Genomic DNA, 11,848 nt, shown 5'->3' with positions numbered 1-11,848 from the left:
GATTCAGAAACAACAAAAGATACGACAGTGAAGTTCTGCTCGCTGAAAGCTGTTTTTCCTTGCTGCCGAAAAGTCTTTTTTTAGTGAAAGATATTTTTGTTGGTACCATGTGAAATACAATAATCCTAGACCTACGTAAACTTCCAAATCTAATACTCTCCCCCCCCCCCCCCCCCCCCCCCCCCCGCGACGAGACTTGCCTGCTCCCTTCCCATGCTCCCATCCGTGCTCCCGCATACGTGGCTTGATTTGATTGGAAGAAAATAAGGCCCGGCCCCACCCCCTGAAAATCAGGGGGGGAGATGATTAGATTACAAAAGAAAAAGGAAAAAAGAACAGCCGTAGGATGAAGTGGGAGCACGGATAGGAGCATGGAGAGGGAGCAGGCAAGCCGGATCCCCCCCCCCCCCCCCCCAATTTTCATGTGGGTGGGGCCAGGCAATTCTTTCTTCCAATCAATTATTGACAAGCCAGTTCTTACGTAAGTTTACCTAGAATATTTACATGGATGTAGCAAAGCCCATGTGAAATATTAGGGTGTGTTTGGATTGGTGCCAAAAAGTTAGCCGTTGACCAAGTGTGGGCGTTTGTTTGTACGGAGAGTTGGAGACCAATAATTTGGCTCGCCCCGGCGCCGGCCGTTGGTGACTCTGGTTACCAAGCTCAAGGATGAATAGTAGTCACGCACATGTATTCACTGATGCACCGTTTACATATACAGCGAGCAGACAAGGAAGAGAGGGGGGTCGCACGCGCAGGTGCATGCACACGCCCGTATCTGAGCTATTATCCCTAGAGAATATATAGGATCGGCTGGTTTCAGGTTGTTACATCACACGCACGTACAGATATTTACAACACATATATACTCCATTAGCCAACACGTACCCAGGACGCGTAGGAAACAAAGCCGAACCCAAGGGCAAGGGCTTAACAAGATGTCTCTATAAAATGGGATCACTCCCGAATGCACTGCCGAAGCATCGCAACAACTCACATGCCCTCGGAGATGAAGAGTGCGCTGCCCGTCTCCTCCGCTCACCCTGCCAACTCGCGCCGGCTTCCCTGCATCACCGGCGGCTTGCGCTCTCCGAACCCAGGCGAGGACACGGCCGCGCCGGGATATGCTGAGAACCAGCGAGGCGTAGTCAGCCGTAGTGCTGCTGCAAATGCGAACAAAGTATGCGCCTTCCCAAGCCAGGACACGGACACGGACACGGACACGGCCACCACCGTGGAGGTCCAAGGTACGTACCTATGATCGATCGCCCGTTCATTTCGTGGTAAAGACCGTGACCGTGAGTCTGCGCGGCTGCGCCGTCGTCGCTCGTTGCCGCCGCCCGCTAGCCTCCACCCTCAGCCGCGCGCCGCTGGCTGGGCAGTGCGCCCGGCCTCCTGCTGGGTCTGACACCCCGCCGTCGACCGCCCCGCCCTCCTTGCTCCTGGCCAGCCGCCGCCGCCGTGCTAGGTTTGGGAGTTGGAACTTGGGATGGCCGCCGTCGAATGGGTCGTCTGCGCGTCTCGTTTCGATCTGGCTCGTGAACGACCTTTTTTTTAACGACCTGTGCGTGCAAAGTGCGATGCGTCTCGTGCAGCAGCTCGTGGCCCATCTGATGGCTTATTTTCTCCAGGTCTTGAGCGATTTTCTTGGCGACACTAATTAGCGTAGCCAGCCAGCGACCCAGCGTCCAGGGAGACGCGATGCATACATACACAATTTTTTTAATTTTTGCACCCGGTTAAGGTATGGCAGGCTACCCACCGCCACGGGAGGCTTCCGCCAGTGACCGTGACCATGAGTCCATGACTCGAGGCCTCCGCCATCAATAATCTCTTTCTCCATCACAAAATTACCTGCCTCTCTTTCTTTCTTTCTTTCTTTGCGAGAAACATGCCTCTTTCTTTTATTGTGAATGATTTCAGATGTTCTTCCAAAGTTTTTAATAAGATTCTGAAAGCTATATAGTGAATTTGGTGAAAAGTTTGTTTGTACGATTTGTGAATCCTAGGGTTGCGATTTTTTCTTCTCAAAATCATGAATTTGTCAAAGTTTATTTTATCAAAAGTTTAAAAGAGAAGATGAAAAAAGGGTAATAATAGGAATTTGGGAGGAGAATAAGCAAGTGGACGTTGCAGTCCTCATCTAATATAATGGATGCATTTTACAAGTTTGAAATTTGGTTATCAACTTTTTGTTTTGCTTCGGGGAAATACTTCTAGTGAAATGGATCGTCTGTCACACAGGAAGCAGCAGATGGAAACCGGCTCTGTGCGTGATTCTTGTGGAGCTGTTCAACACAGGGACTATACTTCTAGGCAAGGTCGCACTTGATGGTGGCATGTTTGTCTTCTCCTTGCTATGTTATCGAAGTATTCTGGCCGCTATTTTCATCATGCCGTTTGCTCTATTCTTCGAAAGGTACGTTAGACCATTTTTCTATTCAGTTTATATCTTATGGAAACGAGCTACTATATTTGCTAAAATTGGCTCAACCAAATGACATGTCTGCAGTGGGAAGTGGAGGGAATTGGATATGAAGACTCTTGGGTGGCTCTTCATCAATGCTTTTATCGGGTATACAGTTCATCTACTATCCTAAAAACCTTCCTTTGCACAAATAATCAGTTTTTGGTGTACTGGAGTTCATATATGTTTTTGTCCCTGATCCCCATCATTCTCAGTGAGTCGAATTGACGATGAGGTATATATCTATTTTATTCAATTTTTGGTATGCCGATCTGATAATGAACCAGGCGGTCTCCAATTAGTTCAGTCGTCAACACACCTCCATGCAAAACATAAACTCAACTTGAGGAGTCCTCAAACCTTTTTGCTGGCAATTTTTCATCGAAATCTCCCCAAAATTATAAATTAAAAACTTGCTTACCAGACTCATCAAACATTTCTTGTGTATTGTTTGATTAATTTTAAACTTAATTAAGATGTAAGATGCATGATTTCTGATTAGTCAGTTTTGTGAGATTCAATTAGACTGAATATGTGATGCAATATATTGGACTTGGGTTTATGTACATGATTAAGATAGAAGATGAATTTATTGATGATATATTTAATTCCTACAGATATTCGTTGCCCATGGCTTTGTACTACTATGGATTACGGGACACACCTGCCTCCTATGCTGTGATCTTCTCAAGTTTGACTCCACTTTTCACCTTTATCTTGTCCATAATTCTTGGGTAAAACAGTCTTTCCTCTTAACATAAAAGTCTAGAATTGGAAAGAACCAGTGCTACATGTGGATATTCTATAGAATTTTTAACAATTTTGTTTTGATCGTATTTTTTTCTAGTAGCTGATATTCAAATGGAAAATTGTTTTGCTTTCAGTAAGTTAGCCAAATGTTGGTACTGAATGATATCTATGTAATTACGATACTGCTGCTTTACAAAGTACAAGCCCCACATCTTCATGTTTTCATAAACCTAATAAAATTATAAATATATGCTCAAACGTTATAAGAACCTTCTGAGAAAATGAGCTAAAATTATATTACCTTAAACATGTAAAAGAAATGATACCATCTTAAACTAAATAAACATATGCATACACACGTCAGTGAACCTCTAGTTGCTTTCATTAGTACTACGAACAGTCTGAGTAAAAATTAAAACTTTATTATATTAGTATTAAATTTGTATAGCCAATATATACAATAATTCAATACTTTACAATCACTAACATGTTTGAAGAAATAACATGTTATTCTCCTGGTATCAACATCATTATTTGAACGGTAAAAATAATTTGCTTCAACGACATACTAAATACTGAAAGAATAAGTATTTCTGAAGCTTGTGTAATAATTTTTCTAATTAACAGCATTTCTTTATTATGGTTACAAGTAAATATGTGATAGACAGTCAGTAAATTAGAACCACCTAAACACAACAAAATAACCGCGGGATATGATTTTACATGTGTACATACGAACTAATGCACAGAATGAATAGTATAGTTCAGTCACGTATCATATTACAGATTAAAAGAAGTGAACTGCATTTTGCAGCATGGAGAAGTTGCGCGTAAAGTCCAAGGACGGCAGTGCGAAAGTGATTGGAGCATTGGTTTGTTTTGGTGGGGCTCTACTAATAAGTCTTTACAAAGGAAAAGAGTTGCATCTCTGGTCTCCAATTATAAGAGTGACCCCAAAAGATTCTAATGGAGCTGCTGGAAAGCATCATTTGAGGGGCACCTTGATTTTGTTTGGTGCTTTCAGCAGCTATGCACTTTGGTACCCTATACAGGTTTGTTCGGTAATATCATGTAAATTAAAATACTTCTGGTAACCTATCACCAGTAGATGTATGCAACAACATAATAAGATCGTGAATATAGGTTGATACCAATAATTGGCATTCAAGCATAGTGCGGACAAACAATAGGTTTGTTTTGTCTTGATCACCAAAAGACATTCAAGCATAGTAACAAAGAGAAAATACAAGAAAGGGCTCCCAAAGTTTTGCTCAACTATATATGGAAGGTGGGAAAATGTCTTGATTCTAGCATGATGGATGTGTTATCATGTCCTGAAAATGAACCTTTGTAGTTACATTAGTATCATCATTTATCAATCAGGATATCTGGCTACTGCATGAACATGGCATCGTTGAACAAAACATTGTGTACAGCCAGGAAATTTCAATCCACCTCCCACCTGTCTGTAATTATCCAGCCTAATTGGCTAGTCACAAGGCTTGCCAGCTGATTATAAGGATATACTGTTGGCAGAAAACCACCTGTCCAGTCCTAATAGGCCAACTTTTAGAACATCCATTATAACTGACTAGTCAAGTCATCGAAATACCACAAGACGTACCTATGTCCATGCTGTTAACAAATCGACGAATTAGATTGGTCTGTCAAATCCTGTGCCTATGACCATACTCTTTCTGATTATTTACACCTCGTATTGTATGATAAAGACCGTAAGTACATAAGTTAGTTGCAGATACATCTTGAAATTCTCACTGCTGTTGAGCAACTACTAACCACAATCGGAGCCTTCTGTTCTCCATTTGGAACAAAGCTGGTGTTTTCTGGACTAAGGCCAGTGTGTATTTTTTTTCCCATAAGAAGCATATCATAATTCAGTATTTTATTCTTGTTCTTAGATGTGTAATTTTAACAACTGATAAGCATAAATGTTGATAATTCAGGTGAAAGTTTTGAAGGTGTATCCATGGAAACATTGGTCCTCTGTGCTGACCTGTGTTCTGGGTGGTGTGCAAACTTTCGCCATCGGAATAATTATGAGCAGGCACAAACTTGCCTGGCAAATAGGATGGAACATTCAACTACTAACCATTGTCTACTCAGTAAGTCTTTTTTTCAGAATGTATTGATTTTATTTGTCCAAAGATTGTGTAAATTATCAAAACGGGCTCCAAGTGGATCTGGCATTGTCGACCCTTATTGTCCATCGAGACATTCACTGTTGTATTTTTGCACTTTTATTCTTGACCTGTGCTTCAGTGCTAAGAATATTTCGGCCATGATTTAGATTTAGTTCATTGGAGTACATCAGTATTAAACTATTATTTTATTATAAAACAAGAGACAAACAAATCACTATGTTCGTCCACATATGCTAAGTTGTGCTTGCGAGCCGTGCTTGACCCGTGCTTCATGTTATTCTTAGTTGCTATGGCGGCCGGCTCCAGTTGACCTTCCAACGTATCTGAAACGAGCCGCCGCCGCCCGTTTTTGATGAGGGTGTCCCTGTAAACTACAAGGGTTGTTTCATAAATATATACAAATTTCCTGTCTAACGATGTCCTCATGAACAATTATGTCATGTCAGCTTTTGTGGGCCCACTTGTTATAATCATCATCAGATGGGCCAAAGACGCCAACTAGTGTTTTTTTAACAAAAAATTCGGTCCAAAGTTAGTGGTTTTTGGCACAAATCAGTAGAAGTGTGGTTCTTGCAACCCTAGCCTTTAATAACGATAGTTTCTGCAATTCACTTTGTCACTTGTATGCATACACAAAATGGTACATGTACGGTTCCCTCAAAAAAATGGTACATGTACGGATAGACACACAATGCATTTTTTAGGCAGACATGCAATCATCTTGATGCTTCATATTGAGTCAATAAAATCCATCCTTTATTTAAAAAAATGCAATCATCTTGATGCGGCTAAGCTAGCAATAGTCATGATTGACCATGTATCAGATTTAGGGATTCACGGTTTCTAAAAAAACATCTTTTGTCTTCTCTATATCTATCTCTCGTCCATCTCTTCTCTACTAAAAAAGAACCTAAGGTTCCATCTTTCACTTTCCTCCCCACCACCCCTTCGTCCAACCTCCCACCCTCCACCGATTTTTTCCGGTTTCCATTCCCTCCTGGCTTTCACGGAACCAATCTTTGTTAACCTAATAAAGTAGATCTATGAAGTCAGTGCCGGAGCTTGAGCAAAATTTACGAGGGGGGCATGACTCAAGGGGAAGAAATTAGTAGGCCAGGAGGGGCTAATCACTCGTTGAAACACTAATTTGGCCTAAAAGCTGGCATTCTCTTCAATGAATGCCAAAATTAGGGGTTGGGGGGCATGCCCCCCCTTGGTCTACACTAAGCTCCGCCACTCTGTGAAGTAGGTGTATTATATGACAAAAGGCTAATGTTTGAGAACTATGAAAGCATTACTTTTAGCTTTGAAATATTCAAAACATTTCTTTGTGTGTTATTAAATCAATTTAAGTGAATTGACAATGAATTAACGCAATTGCCTGTGGTTTGAATCCGTAGGCTGCACTTGGCACAGCGGCCAAGTATTGGCTGAACTTATATGCTGTTGAAAAGCGGGGGCCAGTTTTTCCAGCCATGTTCAGCACCTTATCGACGATCTTCATCATAGTTCTAGGAACGCTGTTGCTAGGAGAAAGCCTCACAGTTGGGAGGTAAATTATACATCATTTCCTGGAAACACAGATATTAAAAAAGAGATTGGTTCTTTTACATATACCTTCTGCATAGTTACATACTCTTTGTAACATTTACAATTCTCTATTTTATGACAGCTTGATGGGTAGTGCTCTAGTTATAGGAGGTCTATACATATACCTCTATGGAAAGGCCAATGAACAACACGCGAAGACGGCATCGGTTACAGGTCTGTATATGTACCGTATATGACAGGGTTGCCTAAGACTGATTGAAAATTCAGATAAGACTAGGAGAACATTGTTTTGGCAAAGGGGAGATTCTTAAAAAAAAGTACTGTATGATTAAATGGAAGATTTTCTGTCGACCTAAAAATGAAGGTGGCTTTGGGATTAAAATTTTGTATAAGATTAATAGTAATTTTTTTTGTGTAAGTGGTGGTAGAAACTAGAGAATGTTGACGGTATGTGGCAAAAGTTAGTTACGGCCAAGTACACCAGAGGGCTCCAAGCTTCCTTAAACACAAGCAAAGTGATTCCACTTGTTGGGCTGAGTTGAAAGTGAAAAAACTTTACGTTTGTGGTTGGAGGTGGGTTGTAGTGAAGTGAGTAGAAAACTTGTTTTTGGGATGATATGTGTGGTTTAGTTCCTTTCAAGTTGCAATTTCCGGTGTTATATTCCATCTGTACCTGAAGCAAATGCTATAATTGGCATGTTAACATAGGGAGGTGTCTAGATGAAGGTCTACATGATCAGTATGTGATCTGCTTTTGACTGCTCCTATATTGAACAATCCTGGAAAATACAATGTTGCATTTTTGTAATAACCTTGCGGCATGTTGGGTGAACAGGCCCTATAAGCACTTGTGGAAAACATAATTCCCTGCTTGAAAACCATTTTGTTGTGGTTGATTTGGCTTAATGCCATAGCAACTAAGGATAACATGAGAAACAGGGATGGCTGGGGGATTTGCATTTTATGTTCTGCGATTGCATTTTTACTGTCCTTCTGCCAAGTACATGTGGAGTGCAGCGAGTATTATCATTGTGGGAGCGGGAGATAGGTCTATAAAATTTCTGCAATATTTCTACTGGATTGCTCGGCACATTCGAGTTTATCCCTATTTGCATGTAGTTGGAATCTCAGATTCGCGTGGAAGCTTAAAATCCGTGCCTGTTTTGAATTTTGAGTGTAAGCTTATTAAGTTGCTTGCTGATGGAATTTTCCTGGACTTCAATTGAAGTTGGCAAACAATCTAATAAGAACTTGGGAATAAGGGGATGAATTGGTTACTTGGCAGCTTGACTTGCCTTGATCAAACAACTAATGATATGTTCTGTGTTCCTTTATAAAACATTATGCAGGGATGCAAAAGGAGGAGGACAAAGAGATTCAGCGGTCTGGTGTTGGTGTGACGACTGAGGAGAGGCCACACCCTGTGCTGTTAGAGAGCTCCGTTATCCAGCTTGACGAGGAGCTGGACGCAGGGGTCTCCAAGTGAAGTGGTTGTAATCATGGTAGCTACTAGTTGTTTTTTTGTCTTGATCTATCTGGGTCTAAGATTCTAAAATACATTCGCCCATACATCAGTACTAGATAGGGGTGTGGCTTGCCACGCATTGCCCAGCCAACGGTAAGCCATCGGATATGATAATCGGTTCAATATATAGCTGAATTAGATATTTTATTGTTGTGTTGGGAGCTGTCTTGAGCACATAGTTAGAAATCATGTTTGTAGTTGCTGAAAGAAAAATAGAGCTTGCACATAAAGTGTATCTTGATGCATAGATAAAACATGTTTTCAAATATAGACTGGATGACACGGTGATAGTATCTTTTAACATCCAAGCCATATGCACCACAGCAGAACAACACGGAAGGGGCCATACACATGCAATGCATGTAGATTATATGTTCTAATGCACAGGGTGACATAGAAAGGGAACAAGAGTACATAACATGATAGTCCACACACCACACACCACTAAAGCGACACAGTCCTCGAATATCATTTATAGAAAAAACTTTTTTAAGCGCCTAAGCATTTCTGCATCTTTGATGAAATCTTCAGTTTTTTTGCTTATTTTTTTAGTTTATTGTTCATCAGGGAGTACACATCCAGGTTTAGCTACATATTTTCCATATATTTGTTATTTTCCCAAATTTTAATGGAAATAAATTCACAAGCCACGTTTGTTTTGTAGGAATCAAACTTTTTGTTTTGTTTTTGTAGGTGTTTATGATGTATGCTATCATTTTTTTAAATGGTTGGTATATGGCTAACATTCTTTTGTACACCTCAACTATATATTTTACTTCTACTAGAAATAAAACTATATATTTTACTTAGAGTTTATAATTAACGAGATCATTTGTTTTAAATGTTGGTACATTTTTTTTCCGAAAAGGAGAATAACCCTAGCCTCTGTATTGAGCGGTGCACACAGCCGTATATTATTAATAACTCAAAATCCAGGAGCTGAACAACATCGATCCAAAAAAAAGACAGAAATAAAACCCGAGCATGCATGCCTCGCGACAGTTACGACACTAGATAACCACTAACTCTACGATAAAAAGAAAAACTCGAAACAAAAAATATACAACTACTAGGCTACGCCTTTAAGAAGGAATCGCCGCATGTGCGCTGATGATGACGAGTACAACCGAAGGTTCATCTCAGGATTCCTATCCCCAAAGCTAGGCCTCGATCCACCATCTTCAGCAAGGACACGATGTAGGCGGGAGTCAACATAACCTGATCAGAGATCTTATGTTGTCTTTCCACTAGAGTGCACAAACTCGTTGTTGAAGCCGCCTCTACCATCGTCCCTTGTCCGTCAACCAACACATTGGTAATTGGATACCTCTGAAAAAGATGTCGGAATACAAAGACGTCCCATACCGCCTCGCTTCCCGTCACTATCGCATCACCTTTTGATCCAGCAGCGACATGCTAAACATGACATCTCCACCAGAGCCACCGTGCATCACCTATCCGAACAAGGCATGACTTGACGACTCCGTGACAGCCTTCGTGCGTAGCATCTGCCGGCGAAGCACCCGCCGGCGGCTTCACCTGCCGACGATAGGCACTACATGATACCTCCGGAAGAGACGCATGTGCCACCTGCCGAGCCGCATTGAACCCGATCTATTAATGGAGGGGGCGTCCCATACCGTGCCAGCCTTAGAAAGGCTGTCACCACCTTAAGATTCGGCCTCTGAATCTCCCACACGACCACGGGGGCCACTGCCGTCAAAGGAGAGGGGTGCCGCTCAGATTCTCGGTGCCGCAGTGTGCTCCCACCGCCGCGTCAGCTGCTTTCGTCGCCCATACGAAGGGCAACTGCCGCCTTGACCGTCAGATCCTGGCACTAGGGCATGAATCCCTCGCACGCCGCCCCATGGTTAGCCGCGCTTGACCTTCCATCACTATGACGAGAAGGCCACCACCAGATCTGCCGCCCGAGAACGCCACCCCTAGCATGCACCGCTGCTTCGCCAACAGGACACGCCGGGCACAGAGACAGGCCACCACGAGTAGAGTAGCCTCCATACCCACGACATCATCTCCACCACAACCATGACATAGCTGGCCGCCCGCGGATCAGATTTGGCCACTACGAAGCCGCCACCGCTAAGCCCCCGAGCACGCACCGCCCCAGGTCACCCGACGCGGACCCGCCATGCTGCTATCGTAGCCTTGATCCATTGCGCACCACCAGCACTGCACTCTGATCTAGCAGCCCCGGCCCATGCGGAGCCGCCATGCGAGAGGACGAGGTATCCTCGCCGCCGGCGGGGCTTCACCTGGTCGCGCCCTTTGGTGGTGGCGACGGAGGAGAAGGGGAGGCCCCGGCGGCGGCTAGGTTTTCTCTCCTGTCACTCGCGGGAGGGACGATCGGGTTGTTCTAACTGTTGGTACATGACTAATTTTCATTGTATAACTCAAATTTCGTTTATAGGAGTTTATAATTCGTCAATTTATTGAAACTGTTGGTACATTGCTTGTAAGCATAGTTTCTTGTTTTAGATATTTCTCGAACTTCTATGTCGAGCCTTTAAGAAAAATAACAACAATAATTTTACAGGGTTCTCTCATTTAAATGACTGACAACCTCAAAAAAAAAGTAAAAAGACTGACCATAAGAACTGGCTTGCCCCACTTTGATAGAGTTTGACATGAGAATGAAGAACGGGTGAGGAAAGGAAGACGATCTGCGACTGATAGACTGAGCGATAAACTTCTACAACCGCGGTGCATGGAAACCAGTCAAGCATCCCATCAAAGGCGACCCCTATGTCGTTGACATATCTCTAGCATGCATCGAGAACGCACTGGAGGCGACAATAGAGGTATTCATATCAGAGGTGCGCAACAGTTTCAGTGTACCGCTTGGGTCCTCCTTTGCGTTTGGGAGGAGGATGAGTGAGTGTGCAGTCTAGCTCTTTCATGGCGCCATTGATGGGCCCTCCGGGTTGAGGAGGTTTGTGCTTGCCATCACCTCGGGCGACGTGATGGTGCTGAAGTTCATGTTGGGTTGTGTGGAGCGAAAAAGTAACGCTTTGTCTCGCACGCGCCGCTCTCGTGAGCGGTGAATCGGCAAACCCTACCGCCAGCAGGCCTCCCTCAACCTCTCCCCCTTCCACGCCGCCGGTCGAAGCCCAGTCGGCAGCGGCGACAACGGGGTCTCCGGACAGCCTGCTGCTGGGTGGTGGTGGTGTGTTCTGTGGTGATGGCGTGCAGGCATGACTCGGCGTGGTGGGTGTGGCGGATATGGTCCATGGTGGTCGATCGATGGAGGCCGGCGACACACACGTCCGGGGGCGCGACTTGATCGACGCTCGCACACGTATGAGACTGGCTTTCCTCCAATCCCTAACCACGCCTGAGTGGCTCATTGCCAGAGGGCTAGCCACCTCCCATGTT

At 43.5% G+C, this 11,848-nt stretch overlaps 1 protein-coding gene across 1 annotated transcript; it reads left to right on the top strand.

The window, feature by feature from the left end:
• The first annotated feature begins 927 nt into the window (after positions 1-927).
• LOC123080712 (WAT1-related protein At5g64700) lies at positions 928-8,602 on the top strand. Its single transcript, XM_044503648.1, has 9 exons — positions 928-1,247; positions 2,245-2,419; positions 2,513-2,575; positions 3,085-3,201; positions 4,032-4,269; positions 5,182-5,340; positions 6,780-6,931; positions 7,052-7,143; positions 8,280-8,602. The coding sequence occupies exons 1-9, from the start codon at positions 968-970 to the stop codon at positions 8,414-8,416; spliced, it is 1,413 nt and encodes a 470-aa protein (XP_044359583.1). The 5' UTR covers positions 928-967; the 3' UTR covers positions 8,417-8,602.
• The last annotated feature ends 3,246 nt before the right edge of the window (positions 8,603-11,848 follow it).

The sequence above is a fragment of the Triticum aestivum genome, chromosome 3D (assembly GCF_018294505.1).
Source record: "Triticum aestivum cultivar Chinese Spring chromosome 3D, IWGSC CS RefSeq v2.1, whole genome shotgun sequence".
Classification (NCBI taxonomy): Eukaryota; Viridiplantae; Streptophyta; class Magnoliopsida; order Poales; family Poaceae; genus Triticum; species Triticum aestivum.
Note: the sequence above shows the minus strand (reverse complement) of the source record. Positions and strands in the feature narration are given on the sequence as shown.

Coding starts and splice junctions, on each gene's coding strand:
- LOC123080712 (XM_044503648.1), top strand. CDS start 968: ATGCACTGCCGAAGCATCGCAACAACTCACATGCCCTCGGAGATGAAG. Junction 3,202..4,031: donor ATCTTGTCCATAATTCTTGG/GTAAAACAGTCT, acceptor TGCATTTTGCAG/CATGGAGAAGTTGCGCGTAA. Junction 5,341..6,779: donor TACTAACCATTGTCTACTCA/GTAAGTCTTTTT, acceptor TTGAATCCGTAG/GCTGCACTTGGCACAGCGGC.